The 27118-nt window shown below is 47.0% G+C and overlaps 1 protein-coding gene across 6 annotated transcripts; it reads right to left on the minus strand.

Moving 5' to 3' along the window:
* Positions 1-25954, minus strand: dusp14 (dual specificity phosphatase 14). Of its 6 annotated transcripts, none has more exons than XM_078422376.1 (2): positions 25900-25954; positions 1-1725 (listed from the first exon to the last, which is right to left on the minus strand). In XM_078422376.1, the coding sequence occupies exon 2, from the start codon at positions 1661-1663 to the stop codon at positions 1055-1057; it is 609 nt and encodes a 202-aa protein (XP_078278502.1). In that variant the 5' UTR covers positions 1664-1725; positions 25900-25954; the 3' UTR covers positions 1-1054. The 6 variants fall into 6 exon arrangements, with proteins under 6 accessions (XP_078278502.1, XP_078278501.1, XP_078278503.1 ...); XM_078422375.1 differs by lacking the exon at positions 25900-25954 and adding an exon at positions 12029-12099; XM_078422377.1 differs by lacking the exon at positions 25900-25954 and adding an exon at positions 12054-12076.
* Between the last annotated feature and the right edge of the window lie 1164 nt (positions 25955-27118).

Raw genomic sequence — 27118 nt, forward strand, 5'->3', positions numbered from 1 at the left:
TTTATTTCATTTTGTTGTTGATAAAGCTCTTCATACATTGCAATTTCCATTGAAGAAAACCATTTACAAGCAGTGCCAGAGATAACGGACTCTGTTACAACATTCTTGTTGGGGCTGGACGACATTTGCCAACGGTGCCACCTGATGCATCATTGCCTCCTGTCCCAGGTCAGTTTGATGACTTGCATGCCCAGGAAAATTCAACAAGTTCCTTGGAGGTCAGAAAGTGCATGGATGATGAGCCATGAATCCCATCACGGAGCAGAGACCAAGCCTGAACCTGTAAACCCCAGAAGATAAACACACATCACTGAGAAATACCACATACTCACTGGGAAGCCAAATGCAAACAAGTCTTCATTGGAACAAAATGTTTAAAATCAATGTCACAAAAAAACCTGTTCATTGATTCACTCCAGCACATTTTACTCTTTAAATTTGTGCTTTAAAAAAAATAGCAGCACTGTTCAACGTTTCACCGATTCAACAGACAAGCTCATCTCTGCTCGCGTTTGACCAGAGTCCTCATTAGAAGGTAGGTAGCACACAGGACAGAACGACAATGTAGCAGTGCAAATCGAATCATTACATTTACAGTTTAGGTCTTGTTTAAAATGAACTGAGCTGCAATCTGCCCAAGTCCATACCATTGCAGCAACTATCAGGTGGAGAAACAGAGGCTGGTTCAAGCATTACTGGGCCAGCCAAACTCCACTCTAAAGCCTATTGTCTAAGTGCCACTTCAAGCCAGTATCAGAAAGATCAATATCTTCCTGCATGTCCATTAAAAGGGACACCATTAAAAACATTAAAGATAAAATAATTAGGATTAATTTTAGAAATGTTTAAAAATTATTTCCATGACCGAGCTTTCAGGTTCGCCTGGGCTGAACAGATTTACAATATCCCAGGGAAACAGAACATTGAAGCTTGATCCATTTACAACAGATTCAGCTTAAACTACAAGTTAGTATTTGCCATCAGATTTACAAATCTTATGGGAGACATTAATGTTTTATTATTGTGTTCTGGAAGATTAGTTCCTCAACATATGTTAAATGCCCCAAAAGGGGGTGAGGTTCCTGGTTTCCTTTTCGTAAATGTCTGCGATCACCCCGATAGGGGACTGCACCATTTTCACACTGTTCTTGCCAAAGAGTTTCCGCTCATACTCAATGAGCTGCCTCCAGAAGCCCATGTTGGGCCGGATGATGGGCCGACGAGATTTGACCCAGTTGTGAGCCTCCAGCAGGGAGATCTTGTGGAACTTCATCAGGTACGCAATACAGAGGGAGGCGGATCTGCTGACTCCAGCAACGCAATGCACCAAAGCTGATCCATGCTTCTTGCTGATGCTGTGGATCTTGTCGGCAATGCTGTCGAAGTAGAGGGAGAGTGGGGCATGGGGCAGGTCAGCCACAGGCACCTTGACATACTCCACCTCAGGCCAGTTGGCATTGGGGATCTCCATGGTGGCATTGATGATGCAGGTGATGCCCTTGGACAGGACCAGGTTGCGGTTGGCAGCTGCATTCCCACTGCTGAGGTAGAGGAAGGGGGTGATCTGTGCAATCCCGCCCAGCACCCCTCCAGTCACCAGCCGGGGCTTGGAGGAGGGACCAGGCGGGGTGCGGTGAAAGAAGCTTTGACCGCGGGAACTCATTGAAGTGTTGCCCCAGGAACTTAAACTGCAATCAGGCTTCCTGCCAGCAAATATTACTGGACCTGAAAAACAGTGAGAGAACATGATTACAGAGAAGCAACTGGTCACTCTGACAGCATTGAAAACATACCCAACCCAACCCAACCCAACCAACCAAGTGCACTATCTTTTTAACGCACTTGTACCATACAAAGATTGTGTATGTACTTGTAATACTTTTACTGAACTGCATGCAAAAAAGGAATTTCACTGTACCTCACAGTACAGGTGACAAAAAGTACCATTGAATTTTGGATCTGTCTGGAATTTCATCGAATAGACTTTCAACTAAGACAATTGTGGCAATACCTGGTCAAGGCACTTTTATTCACATTGTTACTTTAAACTAGGAAACCATCCACAGAACTTCACTGGAACAAAGCCAAGATACGCAAGAAACAAGTGAGCCACATCAGATGACCAAACACCTGGGAAAGTTGGTGCTGATGCAGAAACAAGAATGGAGATTTGTCAAGTCCCAAAGTACAATGCAATGGCAGGAATGAAAAGGAAGCTCCAAATGTAAAAATAAAGAAACCCTGAACCCAGCCGAGAACGTGGCTCAGGAGTTGTGGGTCAGTGAGAGCGTGGCCAGGGTGGTGTGGGTCAGTGAGAGTGTGGCCAGGGTGGTGTGGGTCAGTGAGAGTGTGGCCAGAGTGGTGTGGGTCAGTGAGAGTGTGGCTCAGGAGTTGTGGGTCAGTGAGAGCGTGGCCAGGGTGGTGTGGGTCAGTGAGAGTGTGGCCAGAGTGGTGTGGGTCAGTGAGAGTGTGGCCAGGGTGGTGTGGGTCAGTGAGAGTGTGGCCAGGGTGGTGTGGGTCAGTGAGAGTGTGGCCAGGGTGGTGTGGGTCAGTGAGAGTGTGGCCAGGGTGGTGTGGGTCAGTGAGAGTGTGGCCAGGGTGGTGTGGGTCAGTGATGATGCTGGCTGCCTTTTTGAGGCAGCGCCTCCTGTAGATCCCTTTGATGGTGGAGGTCAGCACCTGTGTTGGACTGGACAGTGTCCACCACTCTTTCTAATCTCTTTCATTCCCAGGCATTCAAATTACCAAACCAGGCCATGATGCAATCAGTCAATATGCTCCAACCGTACACTTGTAGTAGTTCAAGAGTGTATCTGCATACAAAATCTTCAAATTTGAGCAATGTTGATGGTCCAAAGCGACCCAAATTGTGCTGGTGCATAAAGCACTCCAAACCAACCAGCTGGTGCAACAAGTAATCAATAAAAAGGTGACTGGTGCCTTTATATGAGATTTGGTTAACAGGAGTTCAACTTCAATTGCATGGTGCTTTAGTTATGCTGTCGCAGGGATATTGTAGAGCTACAGTCCCCAAGAATGTGCTTGCTAAGGGAAGAGTGCAATACATTCACCAGATTAGTTCCCCAAATGACAGGGTTTTTGAAGACCAGACCTGTATTATCCAAGGTTTAAGGAATGAGAATGGTCTCACCAAAACTTAAAGGACTCAATTGGTTGGAGTCTATGGTGGGTAGTGTCAGAAAAGGGAGCAAGCTGTTTGAGGGGAGAAATATCTTCAGAGATGGTGAATCTTTTGAATTTTGTGGAGGACTATGCAAACACTGGTATTGAACATGGCAGCAGTTGTTACAAAAAGGTAAAAGAACAAAGTGTGGAAACATGAAAGGGCTTGCACAGACTTGCCACTGATTCAGACACAGGGGGTCAGGCAGCATGAGTGGAGGGCCACAGCCAAGAGCAGGGGCCACAGCCAAGAGCAGGGGCCACAGCCAAGAGCAGGGGCCACAGCCAAGAGCAGGGGCCACAGATGCTGATGTCCAATTTTGATTCAATTCAACAGTGGATTTGGTCCAAAACACCACGTTTTTTGTTTGTTCTTCCTGCAGATATTAACATACATGTAACATACATACATGCTTTATTACCCATTCAGAAGCCTCTCTGTAACATTTAACTTCTCCTGAACTAACAGTCATTGGAAGAATTCACCCGTGTAATGGGTGAACATTACTCTAGTAATGTCACCACTCTGGTAATACATACATACACAGCACAGCACCAGGCTCTTCGGCCCATGTGCTGACCATGATGATGAGACCAACACTTATCTACCTGCACATAATCCATATCCATGCGCCTATCCAAACGTCCCTTAAATGCCTTAATCTCTGCGGCAGCCATCACTTTCCAGACCCCCCACCACCCTCTATGTAAAAAACTTATCACTTTCCAGACCCCACCCGCACATTTCCTTTAAACTTTGCCCCTCTCACCTTAAAACTATAGCCTCTAGAATTTGATTTTTCAGTTGTATAATGATTTTGACTGTCTACCCGATCCATACCCCACATCATTTTATATACTTAGTCACACTGCGTGAAAACAGCCAACTTGCCCACACCGACCAACATGTCCCATCTACACTAGCCCCACCTGCCTGCGTTTGGCCCATATCCTTCTAACCTGTCCTATCCATGTACTCATCTAAATGTTTCTTAAACGTTGCGATAGTACCTGTCTCACGTACCTCCTGCGGCAGCTCATTCCATATACCAACCACCCTTTTTGTAAAAAAGTTACCCCTCAGGTTCCCATTACATTTTTCCCCTCTCATCTTAAACCTATGTCCTCTGATTCTCAATTTCCCTACTCTAGTCAAACGACTCTGTCCATTTACCCGATCTATTCCTCTCATGATTTTATACATCTCTAAGATCGCTCCTCATCCTCCTGCGCTCCACAAGGAATAAAGCTCCAGCCTACTCAACCATTCCCAGTAGTTCCTGGAGTCCTGGCAACATCCTTGTAAATCTTCTCTGAACCCTTTCAAGCTTGTCAAAATCATTCCTATAACATGGTGCCTAGAACTAACACAATACTCACTAATATCTTATTCAACTGTAACAGGACCTCCAAACTTCTATACTAAATAGGCTGATGATGGCCAACGTGCTGAAAGTCTTCATTACCACCTATCCACCTGTGACACCACTTTCAAGGGACTGTGCACCTGCACTCCTAGATCCTTCTGCTCCATCGCACTCCCCACTCTACCATTCACTGTGTAAGCCCTGCCCATGTTAGGCTTCTATCGGGTCTCCCAACAACTCCGACGTTCCAGAGAAAACAACCCATCCGTCCAACCTCTCCCTGTAGCGAATACCACCCAATCCAAGCATCATTCTGGTAAATCTCTGCGCCTTTTCCAAAGCCTCTACATACTTTATGTTATGGGGAAACCAGAACTGTTCACAATACTTCAAATGTAGCCACAGTAAAGTGCTTTAAAGGTGCATCTTGACTTCCTTACTCAAGTCAAGTCAAATTTATTTGTCACATACACACACACACGATGTGCAGTGAAATGAAAGTGGCAATGCCTGCGGGTCGTGCACAAAAAAGAATTACAGTTACAGCATATAAATAAAGTTAATAAGTTACTATTAGTGTCGACAAAAATTTAGTCTCTGGGGTTATAAAAGTTGACAGTCCTGATGGCCTGTGGGAAGAAGCTCCGTCTCATCCTCTCCGTTTTCACAGCGTGACAGCGGAGGCGTTTGCCTGATCGTAGCATCTGGAACAGTCCGTTACTGGGGTGGCAGGGGTCCCTCATGATCTTGCTTGCTCTGGATCTGCACCTCCTGATGTATAGGTCCTGCAGGGGGACGAGTGTAGTTCCCATGGTGCGTTCTGCCGAACGCACTACTCTCTGCAGGGCCATCCTGTCCTGGGCAGAGCTGTTCCCAAACCAGACTGTAATGTTGCCGGACAGGATGCTCTCTACAGCCCCAGAGTAGAAGCAATGAAGGATCTTCAGAGACACTCTGAATTTCCTCAGTTGTCTAAGGTGGTAAAGGCGCTGCTTAGCCTTACCCACCAGTGCGGCAATGTGCGTTGCCCACGTCAGATCCTCTGCGATGCGGACTCCCAAGTATTTAAAACTGCTCACCCTATCCACAATCGACCCATTTATCTCCAGTGGTGTGTACGTCCTTGGACGTTTAGCCCTTCTGAAGTCCACAATCAGCTCCTTTGTTTTAGTGACATTCAAGAGGAGACTATTGTCCTGACACCAGAGTGCCAAATCAGCCACCTCCTCCCGGTAGGCCTTCTCATCGTTGTTGGAGATCCGGCCCACCACCACAGTGTCATCAGCAAACTTGATGATGGAGTTTGAGCTGAACCTGGCCCCACAGTCATGTGTGTACAGGGAGTACAGTAGGGGGCTAAGGACGCAGCCCTGGGGGGATCCTATGTTCAGGGTGAGGGAGCTAGATGTGTGTTCCCCCATCCTGACCATTTGGGGCCTGGCAGTGAGAAAGTCCAGGACCCAGGCACACAGAGGGGTGCTAAGCCCCAGTTCCAGCAGCTTCTCAACCAGTCTGATGGGGACTATTGTGTTGAATGCTGAACTAAAGTCAATGAACAGCATCCTCACATAGCCCCCCTGGCTGTCCAGATGAGAGAGAGCGGTGTGTAGAACCTGGGAGACCGCATCATCCGTGGACCCGTTCGGACGGTATGCGAACTGTAGTGGGTCCATGTTGCGAGGAAGGAGGGCGCAGATGTGCTTCTTGACTAGCCTCTCGAAGCATTTCATGACAACTTATACTGAATGAAACCAAGGATGCCTTCTTCACCACTCTCTCTACTGGTGTTACCGCTTTTCTGGAGAAAAGGAATCGGTGATGTTCCGTCACCTTAATTAAACACTTTAATTCCCCTCCCATTCCCACACTGACCTTTCTGTCCCCGGTCTCCTCCACTGTCAGAGTGAGGCAAAACGCAAATTGGAGGAACAGCACCTCGTATTTCACGTGGGCTGCTCACAAACCCAGTGGTATGAATATTGACTTCTCTAACTACAAGTAACCCTTGCCACCCTCTCTCTTTCCATCCCTCCCCCACCCTAATCATTGTACTAGTTTCAAAGTCGGCTTGTTGAGTCTCGTTGTTTGTAACTCCTTTTCACCTAGACCTCAGCTAACAATGGGCTGTTTCCTCTATCATTGCTACTTTTCTGCATATCTTTCATTCATTTGTTCTATAATCTCTCTATGTCACCGTCTATATCTCTCATTTCCCATTCCCCTAACTCTCAGACTGAAGAAGGGTCTCAACCCAAAACGTCACCTTTTCCTTTCTCCAGAGATGTGGTGTGACCCGCTGAGTTACTCCAGCTTCTTGTGTCTATCCACCAATAATCAGCAGTTATCCACAAAGAACAGAGTCAGGAGCAGCCGGTCCCAGATCCTTCAATCGTTTCTCAGTGTACAATAGCGAAGACCCAAGTTTAAATATCTTCAATTTCTCAGCACATCTAATCTTATCTGATAAAAGGCACTGCAAAAATAAGAGAGACTATTCATCTTGTGCAGTGGTGGTTGGTGGCAATGAATACTACCCTTAGCTGCTGCATAACGTCACTGGCCACGAATGGCATCCAGCACATTCTGCACAATTTATTCACATGCAGTAGCAGAGCTTTGCCCATGTGTAACACACACCAGATGTCTGTCTCTCCACAGGCTGTGAAACCCTAGCAACATGTCACATATAGCTCCTCAATCAACTCAAACCAGAGCCCACGCTGTGATCACACACACTCTCTGCTTCAGAGGATTCAAAACCCATACACCGAGTGCTCAGAAAAAATGTAAAAGGCAAGAGTAGACACCCTCTCACCGTGTCACCCCAGTATCCACCCAGCGCTGGGCCAAGGGTCACTAACAGCACAATAAGTTCGAGAGCAAACATTGTAGCCCAGGGTACGGCTACTGTGAAAAGTCAGCCCATGGTAACGCCGCTGGACATATCAAACTCTAGTGACGTATCAAAATTCCCCCGCTCTTTAAATACTTCCTCACAAATCGAACATCTGTCCCGGCAACAAAATTTCAGAATGGATTCTGCAGAGATATTACTATCCAACAAAAATAATCATTTCATTGCTACACCACCCATCTATAAAACACAAACATTTGTGTTGGTTAATTGTGGGAACTTGTAGGGTGAAAACTCGACACCATTACAGCAGAAAGGTGAGCTTCCAGCTCCACTCACCAACACAGGTCCCTGAACCTACAGCAATGAACCCCTCCACTGAACCCCCTCTGCTGGTACCCCCAACTCTACTCACCAGCACTAATCATGAACCCCGTCTGCCGAACAGCCTCCGCTGGTCCCCCCAGCACAGGTCCCTTAACCCCCTCCACCGAACCTCCGCCAGAACCCCTTCGCCTTACATATAAAATTATTAAGGGGAGACGCAGGAAAAATGTTTCCTATGTTGGGGTCATAGTCTAAGAATAAGGGGTCGGCCATTTAGGACTGAGATGAGGAAAAACGTTTTCACCCAGAGAGTTGTGAATCTGTGGAATTCTCTGCCACAGAAGGCAGTGGAGGACAAATCACTGGATGTTTTCAAGAGAGAGTTAGATTTAGCTCTTAGTGCTAACGGAGTCAAGGGATATGGGGAGAAAGCAGGAACGGGATATAGATTTAAGATGATCAGCCATGATCGTATTGAATGGTGGTGTTGGCTCGAAGGGCCGAATGGCCTCCTCCTGCACCTATTTTTCTATGTTTCTACTCACCAACACAGACCCCTAAACCTGCAGCAATGAACCCCTCCACCGAACCGCCTCTGCTGGTCCCCCCAGCTTTACTCACCAGCACAGGTCCCTGAACCTGCAGCACAGCTGCTGAGCCATCGTTGTCAATGTGACTGGGCTGAGATATCAGGTTGTCAATGTGACTGGGCTGATATATCCACCACCACACCAACAATGCTGCTGACAAAACATACACACGTTCTCAGCAGAAGAGCTGCTCCAGTCATTGTTTCCGTGATTCCAAAATCTAGAGTGTCATAATCAAGGGCGGCACGGTGGCGCAGCGGTAGAGTTGCTGCCTTACAGCGAATGCAGCGCCGGAGACTCAGGTTCGATCCTGACTACGGGCGCCGTCTGTACGGAATTTGTATGTTCTCCCCGTGACCTGCGTGGGTTTTCTCCGAGATCTTCGGTTTCCTCCCACACCCCCAAAGACGTGCAAGTATGTAGGTTAATTGACTGGGTAAATGTAAAAATTGTCCCTAGTGTGTGTAGGATAGTGTTAATGTGCGGGGATCGCTGGGCGGCGCGGACTCGGTGGGCCGAAGGGCCTGTTTCGGCGCTGTATCTCTAAATCTAAATCTACAGTATTTGTAGAGAGGAAAAATAAATGTACTGGCTGCATGGTTGCAATATGGGTCACATCCATTTGACCAAGGAAAGTAAAAGTCACTAAACACATCCAAATGCTGCTTTACGTAGACAGCAACAATCCCCAGTGATCCATGTCCAAATGTAGAGAAAGAGGCGAATAATAATAAGGATAATATAAGAAGAAGAATAATGAAGATAATATAAGAAGAAGAATCAATGCCAGCTTCCTCACAAGTGCTGTAATGTTGCGTGTTGTTCTAGGGGACCAGGTGAGTTGCGACACTGTGCCACTAAAACACACTTCCTGCAGCAGTGCAGCCTTTACCTTTCTGAACTTGGTGTCAGAAATCACATCGGTGTCTGTATTTAGAAAACAGTCAAAGTAAGAGCTGGAGATGGCACATCCAGTCTGCTAGATCACGGCAGAAGTGTAGTGCCCAGGACACATCATTCCAGCTGCCAGCACAGGTTCGCCCCCTGCAATGATCTCCTGAAGCTAGTCTGAGATTAAACAAGTTGCAATGACAGGTGTGGCTCCACTTTGAACTGGTAACATCCAGTAAAGCCACTGACCAAGTAACACACAGGCAAATTAGAAGCATTGATGTGATTCATTGTCACTCTAATGAACAAGATGCCACTTTGGCATTGCTACTTGGGTTCAGTTGGGGGCGAGTGCAGTGGAGACAATAAGACTGTGAGCCTACAACACATCGTTTCTGGCAATGAACACAACTCCAGAATTAGCCGTGCCTCTAAATAAGCCTCTCAGTATAGATATAGAGGAAAACTGTCCAATTATGTCCTGTTCATGAAATCCAGGACTAATCTAAATCCTGACCTTCAGTCCATTCCATGGGCAGAATGTGTGGGCATGTTGCCACCAGGCAGTCACTGCCCGCCCCCCCCCCCCCCCCCCCCCCACAGTAAACATCACTCAATCTGCACCCTCTGCTCAAAAACCCCAGGGCAGCACGGAGCAAACCAGTCATGAACACACAACCGTGATTACACTGTGTACGTACCAATATGATCATGGCTGATCATTCACAATCAGTACCCCGTTCCTGCCTTCTCCCCATACCCTCTGACTCCGCTATCATTAAGAGCTCTATCTAGCTCTCCCTTGAAAACATCCAGATAATTGGCCTCCACTGCCTTCTGAGGCAGAGAATTCCACAGATTCACAACTCTCTGACTGAAAAAGATTTTCCTCATCTCCGTTCTAAATGGCCTACCCCTTATTCTTAAACTGTGGCCCCTGGTACTGGACTCCCCCAACATTGGGAACATGTTTCCTGCCTCTAATGTGTCAAACCCCTTAATAATCTTATATGTTTCAATAAGATTTCCCTCTCATCCTTCTAAATTCCAATGTATACAAGCCTAGTCGCTCCAGTCTTTCAACATACGACAGTCCCGCCATTCCGGGAATTAACCTAGTAAACCTACGCTGCACGCCCTCAATAGCAAGAATATCCTTCCTCAAATTTGGAGACCAAAACTGCACACAGTACTCCAGGTGCGGTCTCACCAGGGCCCGGTACAACTGCAGAAGGACCTCTTTGCTCCTATACTCAACTCCTCTTGTTATGAAGGCCAACATTCCATTAGCTTTCTTCACTGCCTGCTGTACCTGCATGCTTCCTTTAAATGACTGACGAACAAGGACACCCAGATCTCTTTGTACTTCCCCATTTCCTAATTTGACACCATTCAGATAATAATCTGCCTTTCTGTGGGGGGTGGGGGGCCTAGACACTGAGGCGATGTTCACCCAGAACTATTCTCATTGGAAGAAGCTGGCAAGACCAACAACCAACAGATGGATTTACAAACAGAACGCCCAAGAGGCCATTCGGCCCATCGTGTCCTTGCCCCCCCCCCCCCCCCCCACTTTCAGAGCCAGACCAACCCCGCAGCCCCCACTCGCACCCCCTCAACCGCACCCCCACTCCCCGTCACACAGCCGCTCCGCTCTCGCCAGACCAACGTCGCCCCGGCAACAACTCACAACAATCACAGCGCGGATTCACCCCTCCCCCCCCCCCCCCCCCGGCATCTCCTCAACCCCCACTCCCCGAATCCCAGCGCTGCCGCCCCACGTCTACACCCCCCCCCCCAACTACACCCCACAACCCCTCCCCCCCCCCAACTACACCCCCCAACTACACCCCACAACCCCTCCCCCCCCCCCCAACTACACCCCACAACCCCTCCCCCCCCCCCAACTACACCCCACAACCCCTCCCCCCCCCCCAACTACACCCCACAACCCCTCCCCCCCCCCCCCCCCCGGCATCTCCTCAACCCCCACTCCCCGAATCCCAGCGCTGCCGCCCCACGTCTACACCCCCCCCCCCCCCAACTACACCCCACAACCCCTCCCCCCCCCCCAACTACACCCCACAACCCCTCCCCCCCCCCAACTACACCCCACAACCCCTCCCCCCCCCCCAACTACACCCCACAACCCCTCCCCCCCCCCCAACTACACCCCACAACCCCTCCCCCCCCCCCAACTACACCCCCCAACCCCTCCCCCCCCCCCCAACTACACCCCCCAACCCCTCCCCCCCCCCCCAACTACACCCCACAACCCCTCCCCCCCCCCAACTACACCCCACAACCCCTCCCCCCCCCCCCAACTACACCCCACAACCCCTCCCCCCCCACGGGACCTTCTGTAGTCGGGTGTCTCCCAGCGCCGGGTTTACATGTTTTACATTAAAAAGCGACGCTAAATAATCGCATTAAATAACATCAAAGCGCCGCCCCCCCACACGTGCCGACCTCGTTCCCCCCCACACGTGCCGACCGCCCCCCCCCACACGTGCCGACCGCCCCCCCCCTTACCAGTGCCGGTGCCCCCCCCATCTCCATCTCTCTCTCTCTCCGGCTGAAGCCGCCGTCGTCGCCGCCGCTTTTCCCGACGCGGATCCCGGCCCCGCCTCCCGGCTGTTCCACTTAAAGGCGCCGCCCCGTCACCGACATCACAGACACAGGAGGCCACTCGGCCCTTCGAGCCTGTACGCACCGCCATCACTGTGATCACGGCTGATCATCCACCATCCCTTATCCCGCCTTCTCTCTCCAACCCTGACTCCGTTAGAAAAGCTAAATGACTCTTTTACTCAAACCCTCTCGCGTTGAAGCCCAACGTGCCATTTGTGTTCTTCACCGCCTGCTGCACCTGCACCTGCACCGCCTGCTGCACCTTCACCGCCTGCTGCACCTTCACCGCCTGCTGCGCCTGCTGCACCTTCACCGCCTGCTGCACCTGCACCGCCTGCTGCACCTTCACCGCCTGCTGCACCTTCACCGCCTGCTGCACCTTCACCGCCTGCTGCACCTGCTGCACCTTCACCGCCTGCTGCACCTGCACCGCCTGCTGCACCTTCACCGCCTGCTGCACCTTCACCGCCTGCTGCACCTGCTGCACCTTCACCGCCTGCTGTACCTGCACGCTTACTTTCAGTGTGTAGGAAAGAATTGCAGACGCTGGTTTTAAGTTGAAGGTAGACACAAAATGCTGGAGTAACTCAGTGGGACAGGAGCATCTCTGGCAGAAAGAATGGGTGACGTTTCTGGTCGAGACCCTTCAGTCTGAAGAAGGGTCTCAACCCAAAACGTCACCCATTCTTCCTCTCCAGAGATGCTGCCTGTCCCATTGAGTTACTCCAGCATTTTATGCTTACTTTCAGTCACTGATGTATGTACAAGGACACCCACATCTCGTTGCACCTCCCCATTTCCCAATCTGACACCATTCAAATATAAGAAAATAACTGCAGATGCTGGTACAAATCGAAGGTATTTATTCACAAAATGCTGGAGTAACTCAGCAGGTCAGGCAGCATCTCGGGACAGAAGGAATGGACGACGTTTCTGGTCGAGACCCTTCTTCAGACTGATGTCAGGTGGGCGGGACAAAGGAAGGATATAGGTGGAGACAGGAAGATAGAGGGAGATCTGGGAAGGGGGAGGGGAAGAGAGGGACAGAGGAACTATCTAAAGTTGGAGAAGTCAATGTTCATACCACTGGGCTGCAAGCTGCCCAGGCGAAATATGAGGTGCTGTTCCTCCAATTTCCGGTGGGCCTCACTATGGCACTGGAGGAGGCCCATGACAGAAAGGTCAGAGTGGGAGGGGGAGTTGAAGTGCTCAGCCACCGGGAGATCAGTTTGGTCAATGCGGACCGAGCGCAGGTGTCGAGCGAAGCGATCGCCGAGCCTGCGCTTGGTTTCGCCGATGTAAATAAGTTGACATCTAGAGCAGCGGATGCAATAGATGAGGTTGGAGGAGGTGCAGGTGAACCTTTGTCTCACCATTCAAATAATAATCTGCCTTCTTGTTCTTGCCACCAAAGTGGATAACCGCATTTATCCACATGATACTGCATCTGCCACTAGCCCAACCTATCCATGTCACCCTGCAGCCTCATAGCATCCTCATCGCAGCTCACACTGCCACCCAGCTTTGGTGCCACCCATCCGTAAATCTGGAGATGTTACATTTAATTCCTTCGTCTAAATCGTTAATACATATTGGAAATAACTGGGGCGCCAGCACTGAGCCTTACAACACTAGTAACTGCCTGCGATTCTGAAAATGACCTGTTAATTCCCACTCTTTGCTTCCTGTCTGCCAACCAGTTCTCTATCCATGTCAATACCTTACCCCCAATATCATGTGCTCTAATTTTGCACACTAATCTCTTGTGTGAGACCTTGTCAAAGGCTTTTTGAAAGTTCAGATACACCACATCCACTGGCTCTCTCTTATCCATTCTACTTGTTGCATCCTCAAAAAACTCCAGAAGATGAGTCTAGCATTTCCCCTTCATAAATCCATGCTGACTTTGACCGATCCCATCACTGCTTTCCAAATGGGCTGCTATTACATCTTTAACAATCGACTCAAGCTAATGGAATGTTGGCCTTCATAACAAGAGGAATTGAGAATAGGAGTAAAGAGGTCCTTCTGCAGTTGTAAAGGGGCCCCAGTGAGACCACACCTGGAATATTGTGTGCAGTTTTGGTCTCCAAATTTGAGGAAGGACATTCTTACTATTGAGGGAGTGCAGCATAGGTTCACGAGGTTAATTCCCAGAATGGCGGGACCGTCGTATGTCGAGAGACTGAAGCGACTATGCTTGTATACTTTGGAATTTAGAAGGATGAGAGGGGATCTTATTGAAACATACAAGATTATTAAGGGATCGGACACATTAGAGGCAGGAAACATGTTCCCAATGTTGGGGGAGTCCTGAACCAGGGGCCACAGTTTAAGAATAAAGGGTAGGCCATTTAGAACGGAGATGAGGAAAAACTTTTTCACTCAAGAGCATTGTGAAGCTGTGGAACTCTCTGGCTCAGAAGGCAGTGGAGGCCAATTCCCTGGATGCTTTCAAGAGTTAGATAGAGCTCTTAATGATAGCGGAGTCAAGAGATATGGGGAGAGGGCAGGAACGGGTAGATTGTGGATGATCAGCCATGATCACTGTGAATGGCGGTGCTGGCTCAAAGGGCCGAATAGCCTACTCATGCACCTACTGTCTATTGTCTTCCCCACTACCGATGTCAGGCTAACTAATCTATAATTCCGTTTTCTCTCTCACTCCTTTCTTAAAAACTGGGGTTACATTACCCTCCAGTCCACATGAACTGATCCAGAGTCTATAGAACTGAACCTCTGAACCACCGGGACCGTAAACTATCGGGACCCACAGCACCAGAGACCCGGGCTCCATTCTTTCTACGGGTGCTGTGTGTACAGAGTTTGCACATTCTCCCCTAGACCGTGTGGGTTTCCTTCTCCGGTTTCGTCCCACATTCCAAAGACGTGCAGGTTTGTAGGTTAATTCTGTAAATTGCCCCTAGTGTGTAGGGAGTGGATGGAAAAGTGGGATAACATAGAACTAGAGTGAATGGGTGATCGATGGTCGGCGTGGACTTGGTGGGCCGAAGGGCCTGTTTCCATGCTGTATCTTTAAATCAATTACCTTTCAGTTTTGGAGCAACAAGGAAAGGCAGAGCACACAATGGTCCAATGTTGGTTGTGGAAGAGTTGATAACGTATGGATACAAGGATACGAACAGTGGAACTAGCGGGACGACGAGGGTGGGGGAGGGATGGAGAGAGAGGGGATGCAAGGGTTACTTGAAGTTAGAGAAATCAATATTCATACCGCTGGGATGTAAACTGGCCAAGCGAAGAGGTGAGGTGCTGTTCCTCCAATTTGCACTGCGCCTCAGTGGAGGAGGCTCAGGACAGAAGGTACAGCACAGCAATGTTAAACTTTCCCCTGCTCACCACGGCAGCATCAAGCCTTCCCCTGCTCACCACAGTGGTGTCATGCTCACCACAGTGTCGTGGTCCTTCCTGGTTGTCCAGACTCGTCTCAGGTTCTATGGATTTCTGTTTCTTCAGCTGTGACAATTCCCACCAACGTTCTGTGGGAAACATTTGTGACTTGCTACCCAGAGTGGCGGGACATTTACACCTTATCGGCAATGGATCCTGAGGATCTGACATTAACCAAATGTTCACCGATGATGTTCTAAAACGAGATGGGAGATTCCTGTCCTTGCTTCACAGTTTGAGGGTGAGTAAAAGTCTGGGTGATAAACATAAGAACCTGGGCCAAATGGCCTAATTGATGGGTTGAATGGCCTAACTCTACTCCTATTCCCCATGACCTTATGATTTTCCTCAAACACAAATGTTTGAACTGAGGAAAATGTATCTGACTGAGAGAATGAAGCAGATAGTCATCATAAGGTAATAAGGAATAGAAGTAGAATTAGACCATTCGGCCCATCAAGTTTATTCCCTCATTCAATCATGGATGATCTATCTCTCCCTCCTAACCCCATTCTCCTGCCTTCTCCCCATAACCTCTGACACCCGTACTAATCAAGAACCTGTCTATCTACCATAGTCATACAGGCCGAGGCTGCCACAGCAATGTTGTTTCATTGTCCACATTCCCATCAGTTCCACCCAGATTCTAACACCCACCCACACACAAACTTCCATTTACAGAGGCCAGTATTTCTTTGGGAAGTGGGAGGAAACCCACGCGTTCACAGAGAGAATGTAAAGTGCACGCACACAGCAGCAGAGGTCAGGCTTGAACCTGGCTCACTCGAGCTGAGGTAACGCCGCTTCTAACCCTTCCTTTGTCCCATTCAAGCAGTCCAGAAAATAATGTAAGATTCATTTTTATGTAGATGGAAAAAGCTATGCAGGCAGCAAATACTAAGCAACATTCATCCAGAATTGCAGTGTTTATACCAAAAATCACATTGTTTGCCAGGCTAAGTTTCAGCACAGTACTAATCCTAACCCACGGTGAAAAGGAATCTCCAGGGCAAGATCATTGAGCACCAGAGGGCATTTTGTCCCACTGGCCAATAAATGATAACCTAACCCATTACATTGATAAAACAGGGAAAATGGCATTACTAGCATCTCATTACAAACAGGACTCTGCTCAAAGGAGAAGAATCCTGAACCTTTTCCCACTTCCCCAATACTGCACTTCCAACCCAAAATGACTGAACCCTCAACTCTAAATGACAAATAAGTAAGCTTGTGCAGCAGATTTATCTTATTTATAAGATTTTGAATGCAGATGATTTCAGAGCTTTCCCGAATCATCCTCCCTGAACCTTTACAACTTCTTATTTACTGCCAAACATCTTTGTTTCGCCGTCTCCTTGGCACCGCAGTTTCCCCAAGGACATGTTTATCAGCATTGCTATTTTAGCCTACTTGCACACTACACCATGGGATTTGCATTACCACAGCCTCCTCCACATTATTATAACTAATCTGTTTGCAAATAAAAATGTAGACAACCCTTTTTTCAGATAAAGTAAAACAGCAAGACTAAAGTTTGTTAAAACATTCTGCTCACAAATGATCAGGATTCACATCCCTCTTCTTAAGGGATCACTATGTCTTGGATGTTTAGCTCCAGAAAGCATTAATCATTTGTTTGCAAGAGATCTTCTAGTGAGCAGCAGATAGCTGCAGTGTCCTGTCACATTATGCCCACATCCATTTGTCCGGTGCTCTGTAAACCACTGCCAACATGTTCTTTGCGTATCATCATTCACGGCAGCAGCCTCAGCTTTACATCACACTGATTCCTGGAGAACGCTACTCCCCCTCCGATTTCTCCCCAAATCATCTTGTCCATTTCCTTTTCTATGTTTATTTAGTTTAGAGACACTAGATACTTTAGCTATAGAGATTTATTTAGTCCCTTAGTTTTACAGAACAAGTGTTATCTCACTGCAAATCTTTGTTGGTTTCTTGTCATCAGATAACTGGACTTTTATTAAGGGTTGTGATGGATAAAATTAATTCTTGAGTGAAATCCTTTACTTCCAATTCAGAGACTGACCATGAAAGCACTTCTCTGCAGATCTCTGCACTAAACTGCAATCTATGTACCTGCTACATCTCTTGTTTAAAGCATGGACATGTTTTGCCTTTCTCTCCTGTCTCACATTCACTGGGAATGGATTAATGTTGATTTTGTTTTGTTTGCCTAGCATTTTGAACTTGGAGTGGCATAGATCCCATTACCATAGCGACGGTTATAATCCTGTGCGGTGATGAGAAAGCTTTTCAAGTGGCCATTTGAAGGCTTAAACCAAAGTGGTTTCCATGGCGAGGTGGCTGTGGCTTTCTAATGTAAATTATGTTTACCCCTCACACAGCAGAGCTGGCTGGCCAACAAGTGCACTGGACTCTGCTAATCTGGAGTTGCATCCAGATTGCATCAAAACACTAACTGTAGTCAGGACTAACAATCCGTACCCTTTCTGTCTGACGAAAAACATAAAGTGTTCAGTAATAACTTGTTATTAAACGCTAATTATTACAATAAACTTCGTCGCATGGAAGTTAATTACAGTCCAGACTGAGTCTCGTCTTTCAATTAGCCGAAACCTAGTGGAAGCAAGAATAAATCCAGCGATGGTAATAACAAGGTCAGACTATTTATCAGCAAATACTACCAGTAAGCATCTAAACACAACATCCTGTGTGGTTCTATTCTGTTATATTCTGCAATGATTGTTTACAATTTGATGGTTTCCTTCTGACTACACAGCCAACACCAATCTGGATTCAATACCTGGGCATCAACGTAACACTTGTTCCCTTGGCACCACAGGTAATATTGTAATAGGCACCACAGGTGATATTGCAGTCAGCACCGCAGGTCATATTACAGGTGGCATTGCAGGTGGCGTTGCAGGTGATATTGCAGTCGGCACCACAGGTGATATTGCAGGTGGCGTTGCAGGTGGTATTGCAGGTGGCGTTGCAGGTGGTATAGCAGGTGGCGTTGCAGGTGGTATTGCAGGTGGCGTTGCAGGTGGTATTGCGGGTGGCGTTGCGAGGGATGTTGCAATGCAATGGTGACATTTCTATATCTACCACATATTGCAATACAAATGGACAATTCCCACGGCATTATTCCTAAGTAGTCTGCAGAACATTTGTGATGAATAACAACTAAAATGACCTTGCCCTTTAACATCAATGTTCTTGTACTACCTGAGGGGTTCATATGATTGGGATCAGTCTGAAGAAGGGTCCCAACCAAAGGCATCTTTAGGCAAAATGAGGACATTCATTTTTAGCCCGTTTACTGCGTCATCTCACCAAACCAGGAAATAGGAAGTGTGCTATAGATATGTGAAACAGCAAGGTAGTTGATTAACTTTGGATATAACATTAGGTGTTCACATGATCTCTGCCGGAATGAACCACATCTGGATGTTTAATCATTTACCCATGATGTTCTGGCAGCTTCATCCAGCTTTCAGTCTAATGAAGAGCCAAAAAGCCCCAAAGTTCAGTCAATATGAAAACCCATGAGATCAGGAAGACCCTGAAATCCTGATCTCGGCAAATCCACTGTACATTGATATGCTACATGAATGAATAAGTTTATTGGCCAAGTATGTGCATATACAAGGAATATGCCTTGGTGCTCTGCTCACAAATGACAACACAAACATACAGTTAACAATTAAGAATAAAGCATAACGACTTCAAAACATAAGGATACATCACTGTTGTTTTTTACAGTGGGGTGGGATAGTTATCGATCCATTTTATCCGTGGAATATGCTGCACATATTGTAACCTGGTCATATTGTTACCACATTTAGCAGTAGATTCATGTTGAGTGCATGCAGGGTCTCACATGCAGTCTGCACCGAGTCTTAACATCTCAGCAGGTAAATAGTTTGTGTAGTCTCTTGTAAATAAATCTCTCTCTTTCGGATATATTTAAGCTGTCCCTCAATGCATTCTGAACACATTACATTTGGCCTTATAAATAAGTTCAGCAATCCACCAGGAATGTCTGGACTGGAAGCGTGGAAGTGAGGACATACTTCTCTGTCTTTCAACTTGAGCCTTGAGACTAATAGTAGAAAGCCGTGTTCTTGTGGATACAATGGCATGCATCGGAGCAATGGGCTGATTTTAATTTTAGTTGCAATGGTTTTCATGGCTTTGGCTGTGACTGAATGTGAGGATAATGTGATGACACTGATGCTTTATTAAGAACATGAAAGCACAAAATTGGAGCAGCAAGTCATACAGTTCCCATTCTGCATTCAATACATCCACATTCCTGCTGAGTTCCCACTACTATCCATCTCTCAGGCCACGAGTGCCCCTTTTCATAGCTATTTATCATTTTGCAATAAGATGGATGAAGATCAGAGAAAAGTGCTTTACGGCCTGATACACTCCAGTTGTTTTTGCTCTGTGCAACCAGCCAGGAACACATCACATTGAGAGAGGTACCCACAGGCAGCTGGATCAAACATCTGTGAATTTAAACTAATATTGGAAGATATCAAGTGCCAGACACTCTGCAACCAAAGTAAAGTAGGCTGCATTCAAATTATGGAAACATATGGGGGATGTCCTTAGAACAAAAATATTAAAAATGCTTCTCAAAATATCTCAAACAAGTTATCGAATCCACCAGGAATTGATCTAAAACCAGCTTCCAGTGTATACACTGGAATTTAGAAGGATGAGAAGAGATCTTATCGAAACATATAAGATTATTAAGGGGTTGAACACGTTAGAGGCAGGAAACATGTTCCCAATGTTGGGGGAGTCCAGAACAAGGGGCCACAGTTTAAGAATAAGAGATAGACCATTTAGAAGTGAGATGAGGAAAAACTTTTTCAGTCAGAGAGTTGTGAATCTGTGGAATTCTCTGCCTCAGAAAGCAGTGGAGGCCAATTCTCTGAATGCATTCAAGAGAGAGCTAGATAGAGCTCTTAAGGATAGCGGAGTCAGGGGGTATGGGGAGAAGGCAGGAACGGGGTACTGATTGAGAATGATCAGCCATGATCACATTGAATGGCGGTGCTGGCTCGAAGGACCGAATGGCCTCCTCCTGCACCTATTGTCTATTGTCTATTCCAATGCAAGTTTTTGCTTATGTACATATACAATACATCTTTATTGTCATTGTACAGGGGTACAACGAGATTGGGAATGCGCCTCCCATACGATGCAATAATTTAATTAATTTAAACAACAACAACCCAACGAAACAAATTGTAACAGTTTTAAGACAGAATAAAGTGCAAGTATGTGCAGATACATGTGCGGATATTGCACATATAAACATGCATGCGTTGAAACTACTAAGTGCTTAGTTTATGGAGCCCGTCACAGTTATTCCACTGAATATTTTCACCAATGTGGAGTTGGAAGCCGACTGGGTAAAAGCGATCAAATGATTCAGAACGGCAGATGAATATTATCTGCCCCTTTATTTAAAAAAATGTTTAAACCTACAAAATAAATGCAGTCATTCAGCACAAAACCAGGTCCAGCATGTGACTGAGCCAGGGATAATTACAACATTAAAACAGGTACCTGGATAGGAAAGGTTTAGAGGAATATCAGCCAAATGAGAGCTAATGAGATTGCTCAGGAAGCCGCTGTGGCAGCCGGAATGAGTTGGGCCATAGGGTCTGCTTAATATATTCCTTTATTTGTCCCACACCTGGGAACTCTATCCGTCTATAATAATCCCATTCACCAGTGCTTGGCCAGTATCCTTCCATGCACTGGTGAACGGCATTACTACTGGGTAATGCTTACCTAGATACGTCCTACAACTTCTCATTCTGACCTGCAGAGTGTTCCAGATTACAACCAGCCACTGGATAAAAATCATTCTCCCTCCAATCCGCACTAAACCTCTTATTCCACCCTTAAATCAGTGCCCTCTGGTGTCAGATATCTCCCTATTGGGGAAACGTCTTTATGATCCATCCCTATCCATCCCTCAGCCAGGAATGAAACGGAGTTGATATCAGAAACAACCCATGCGGAATATGATTTGGGGGCTGATCCATCATAAACATTTGGAATAATTCACGACGCATTTTCACAATTAAAATGCTAAAGTCTAAGATTGTGAAACTGTGATTAAATTAAATAGTTGAATGCAAATACACATGATGATCTATCAGCAGTGAAAAGTAAATTAAATAGGTTACAGAAAAGGGTACCATTACTGAAGCCAGTTCCATTTTCCACCTCACACATGCACACCTTGTCGAGGTCAACAATAATCCCTTGCTTGCAAGCAATAATCCAAGTGCTTGCAGAGTTCAACCATGCTGTGTTTTTAGTTAATACTGTTGATGTGGAGATTATAGTTTTGCGCAGAAACTGGAGAAACTAGGTTTTCCCCCCGCTACTGGGAAAGGTAAGTGATTTGGAAGGAATGGTAAAACATTTGAATCTTTAGAAATTCAAATAGAAAAGAAAGAAGCTATTTCCATTGTCTGAAGTATTGTCAACCAGAGATATAGACTTCGGGGCACTGGAAAGACTCGGGCAAGTGGAGGAAACGTTCCTTGGACTTGGACAATGGAGATGTGGAAATATTTTCAGAAAAATAAGTAACCAAAGGGAACAAAATGCTAAATATTCAAATTGGGCCAGTTGCTCGTTGAAAGGTCCAGCTAGACTTGAAAGTCCGAGGATTCAGTCATCCATAATGACCGGGACTTGCTCATTAACGGACCAATCCCCCTGTAGTTGTAACAACGTGCAAAACTACGATGCTACACCACAAATCACAATCTGATCCCAGGAATTTTGTGGTTGTGGATGCAGCCCAGACCGTCACACACACCAGCCTCCCTTCCAATGACTCCATCTACACTTCATGCTGCCTTGGCAAGGCCAGCATAATCAAGGACAATTCGCACCCCGGCCATTCCCTCTTCTATCAGGCAAAAGGTACAGAAGTGTGAAACCGCACACCTCCAGATTCAGGGACAGTTCCTTCCCAGCTGTTATCAGGCAACTAAACCGTCCTCTCACCAGCTAGAGAGCGGTCCTACCTCATTGGAGACCCTCAAACTATCTTTAATCGGACTTTACTAGACTTTACCTTGCACTAAATGTTATTCGCTTTATCCTGTGTCTGTACATTGTGGACGGCTTGATTGTAATCATGTTTAGTCTTTTTGCTGACTGGGTATGAGACGTGAAATGTCCAAGATAGACTGGCAATTGATAGTTAAAGGGTTGACGGTGGACATGCTATGGAAGGCATTTAAAGATCGCATGGATGAACTACAACAATTGTTCATCCCAGTTTGGCAAAAGAACAAACCAGGAAAGGTAGTGCATCCATGGCTAACAAGGGAAATCAAGGATAGTATTAAAACAAAAGATGAAGCATATAAATTAGCCAGAAAAAGTAGCATACCAGAGGACTGGGAGAAATTCAGAGTCCAGCAGAGGAGGACAAAGGGCTTAATTAGGAAAGGGAAAATAGATTATGAGAGAAAACTGGCAGGGAATATAAAAACTGACTGCAAAAGCTTTTATAGATATGTGAAGAGAAAAAGACTAGTTAAGACAAATGTAGGTCCCTTGCAGTCGGAAACAGGTGAATTGATCATAGGGAACAAGGAGATGGCAGACCAACTGAACAACTACTTTGTCTTCACTAAGGAAGACATAAACAGTCTGCCGGAAATAGCAGGGGACCGGGGGTCTAATGAGATGGAGGAACTGAGGGAAATCCAGGTTAGTCGGGAAGTGGTGTTAGGTAAATTAAATGGATTAAAGCCAGATAAATCCCCAGGGCCAGATAGGCTGCGCCCCAGAGTGCTTAAGGAAGTAGCCCCAGAAATAGTGGATGCATTAGTGATAATTTTTCAAAACTCTTTAGATTCTGGAGTAGTTCCTGAGGATTGGAGGGTAGCTAATGTAACCCCACTTTTTAAAAAGGGAGGGAGAGAGAAAACGGGAAATGATAGACCAGTTAGCCTAACATCGGTAGTGGGGAAAATGCTAGAGTCTGTTATTAAAGATGTGATAGCATCACATTTGGAAAGTGGTGAAATCATCGGACAAAGTCTGCATGGATTTATGAAAGGCAAATCATGTCTGACGAATCTTATAGAATTTTTCGAGGATGTAACTAGTAGAGTGGATAAGGGAGAACCAGTCGATGTGTTATATCTGAACTTTCAGAAGGCCTTCGACAAGGTCCCACATAGGAGATTAGTGTAGAAACTTAAAGCACACGGTATTGGGGGTTCAGTGTTGAGGTGGATAGAGAATTGGTTGGCGGACAGGAAGCAAAGAGTAGGAATAAACGGGTCCTTTTCGGAATGGCAGGCAGTGACTAGTGGGGTACCGCAAGGCTCAGCGATGGGACCCCAGTTATTTACAATATATATTAATGATTTGGACGAGGGAATTGAATGCAACATCTCTAAGTTTGCGGATGACACGAAGCTGGGGGGCAGTGTTAGCTGTGAGGAGGATGCTAGGAGGCTGCAGAGTGACTTGGATAGATTAGGCGAGTGGGCAAATGCATGGCAGATGCAATATAATGTGGATAAATGTGAGGTTATCCACTTTGGCGGCAAGAACAGGAAAACAGAGTATTACCTGAATGGTGGCCAATTAGGAAAAGGGGAGATGCAACGTGACCTGGGTGTCATGGTGCACCAGTCATTGAAAGCAAGCGTGCAGGTGCAGCAGGCAATGAAGAAAGCGAATGGTATGTTAGCATTCATAGCAAGAGGATTTGAGTATAGGAGCAGGGAGGTTCTGCTGCAGTTGTACAGGGCCTTGGTGAGACCGCACCTGGAGTATTGTGTACAGTTTTGGTCTCCTAATCTGAGGAAAGACATTCTAGCCTTAGAGGGAGTACAGAGAAGGTTCACCAGATTGATCCCTGGGATGGCAGGACTTTCATATGAAGAAAGACTGGATAGACTAGGCTTATACTCCTGGAATTTAGAAGACTGAGGGGGGATCTTATAGAAACATATAAAATTCTTAAGGGGTTGGAGAGGCTAGATGTGGGAAGATTGTTCCCGATGATGAGGAAGTCCAGAACCAGGGGTCACAGCTTAAGGATAAGGGGGAAGTCTTTTAGGACCGAGATGAGAAAACATTTCTTCACACAGAGAGTGGTGAGTCTGTGGAATTCTCTGCCACAGAAGGTAGTTGAGGCCAGTTCATTGGCTATATTTAAGAGGGAGTTAGATGTGGCCCTTGTGGCTAAAGGGATCAGGGGTATGGAGAGAAGGCAGGTACAGGTTACTGAGGAAAATAACTGCAGATGCTGGTTCAAATCAAAGGTAGACACAAAATGCTGGAGTAACTCAGCGGGTCAGGAAGCATCTCAGGAGAGAAGGAATGGGTGACATTTCGGGTCGAGACCCTCCTTCAGTCTGAAGAAACGCCAGCCATTCCTTCTCTCCTGAGATGCTGCCTGATCCGCTGAGTTACTCCAGGATTTTGTGTCTATTAAATAACTTGCCTCCCTTGCAATGTGAGCACCACCATCTTGGAGGTTTCATAATTGTGCCGATCTGCTTGCTAATGCACATTGGAGACTCAGCGAAACGTAATCTCTCCCACAGTGAGAGCTTGCACAAAGGGAGTATTGACCAAGAGATTCTGTCCCTGTAAACTGCAGATTATGCATTCACTGTCTTGGGTAAAACATGCCCTTTCTGGTGTTACTTAATTAAATGTGCCCGTAAAGACAGTCAGATATTTATATTTATTTTGTTATAAAATGTAAGGATTATTTGAAGCTGAATTATGGACAGGATCCTACTTCAAACCCTGAAGGAATTTGGCTGCCCAATGTCATCAAACGTGTACGCAGTGAGTGTGTGGTTGTTACCAAGGAAATTAGTCAGTGATCAGAACAATCCGAATCGGAAAATGCTGCCAGTCTCCGCAGTTCCATCAACACTCGATTTCTTTAAATTTTCATTACAATTGGCAACGTTTAAAAAAATAACTAGACCAAATGGACCCATTGGGTCCAAACCTCTCCTGCATTGGTGCAGCACCCCCTCCTCCCCTTCCCCCAACGCTCCCCTCCCCATCCCCTCCACCCAACCCTCCCTGCCCTTCACCCCTCCCTCCCCCCCTCCACCCATTGCCCCCCCTCCCCCCAACCCTCCATGCCCTCCACTCCCCCCAACCCTCCCTGCCCTTCAACCCTCCCCTTCCCTTCACCCATCGCTCCCACTCCCCATCCCCTCCCCCCAACCCTCCATGCCCTTCACCCCTCCCTCCCCCCAACCCTCCCTGCCCTTCAACCCTCCCCGCCCTTCACCCCTCCCTCCCCTCCACCCCAACCCTCCCTGCCCTTCACCCCTCCCTCCCCCTCACCCATCGCTCCACCCATCCCCTCCCGCCACACGCGGCCCGACCGTGAGCCGTTGCCGGGCAGGGAGTGCCCCCGTGGCCGTGTGCCAGCAAGGGGGGCGGGGGGGAAAAAGCAGTGACGTCGGCCCGTTTCTCCTGTGGAGCAGAAGCGTCTCCTGCAGCTCGGCTGCAATCTGCGGCGGGGAACGGTGGCGGCAGCATGGACCCGTTGCCGGGCAGGGAGCGTCTCCCGGGGACGTGGGTGGGCGAGAGTGGACAGGGAGAAGGCACTGACCTCGGCCCCATTTCTCCTTCTGCGAGCGGCGGGGACGGCCATCTTGTTGGACCCTCTGCCACAGCCTCTGCGGCGCGCTGCAGCATGGGAGTAAGGTCAGGCGGGGGGCACGCTGGGACAGGCGCCGGTCCTGGGGGGGGGGGGCGCATTTATTAAAGATTAAGGTAAATTGTTTTTAAAAAGTAACAAAAGTGGGTTTATTCAAAGCACGGGGGAATGGTGTGTAATTTGCTTCGGTTGTGTAATTTGCTTGTTTTATTGATTTTATTATTGGACTGTGGGTGACTAAATTTCGTCCAAAAAACTTGTTTTTTTGGATGACAAATAAAGATATCTTGAATCTTGAGTAGGGTGGGCCTAAAATTGTGGCTCTATCATGTACCGTTTTGGCTGTGTAGAGGGCATGGTACACACATGCACAAACAAACCGAGAGTTTTAGTAGTATATAAGATAGATAGATAGATTCTGCAAACACCGAATAAAAAACAGGAGAGTATACCACTGAACCCTTTGAGCCTGCTGTGCCATTTAATAAGGTCAGCGGTGACCTTGTTCATCAACACCTGGGTCACCAGAACCCTCTGTAATTCAGAAATTCACCACAAACACCGCTAATTCACCTCTCAGAATCCACAACTGGCTGCAGCAGGAAGTTCAAAGACTCAGCTCCACGAAATTTCACCTCATCTTCATTTTAGATGGGTTATTCCTACTTCTAACTTCCCAGGCTGGAGGCAATATTCCCAGAGGCAATCCTGTCAATCCCCCTCGGACTCCAAGGATGAAGTCACCCCTCATTGTTTTCTAAATTTCTAAGTTTGGGCATTAATAATTAACCCTGGATAGTTCCTCCTGACTCACCTGCCTCACTGGCTGACAGGGAATAATGACTGGCAAAGATTACGTTGCAAGTGTTTTCTATCTTGCTGGCAACTACTTTGGTTGGAATGCCTACCTACTTGAATCAAGTCGATCTCAAAGTGGGGTTTGTTCTTGTCAATTAACCAGACACTTCTGGAATAGGTAGGGTGAATGCACAATCTTTTACCCAGAGCAGGGGAATCTAGAACCAGAGGACACAGGTTTAAGATGAGAGGGGAAAGATTTAAAGATTAGAAAGTTTTACGGGGCAACTTTTTTCCACACAGGATGGTAGGTGTATGGAACGAGCTGCCAGAGGAGATAGTTGAGGCAGGTTCTATAACACTTGGATAGGTA

The sequence above is a fragment of the Rhinoraja longicauda genome, chromosome 26 (genome assembly GCF_053455715.1).
Source record: "Rhinoraja longicauda isolate Sanriku21f chromosome 26, sRhiLon1.1, whole genome shotgun sequence".
Lineage (NCBI taxonomy): Eukaryota > Metazoa > Chordata > Chondrichthyes > Rajiformes > Arhynchobatidae > Rhinoraja > Rhinoraja longicauda.

What these genes read in the sequence shown, in the direction of transcription:
- dusp14 (XM_078422374.1), bottom strand. Translation starts at nt 11,931, where the DNA reads ATGGCGGTGCGTACAGGCTCGAAGGGCCGAGTGGCCTCCTGTGTCTGT. An exon ending in TGGGGGGGGCACCGGCACTG is followed by an intron (nt 1,726 to 11,744) that starts GTAAGGGGGGGG and finishes ACTGTTTTTCAG; the next exon opens with GTCCAGTAATATTTGCTGGC.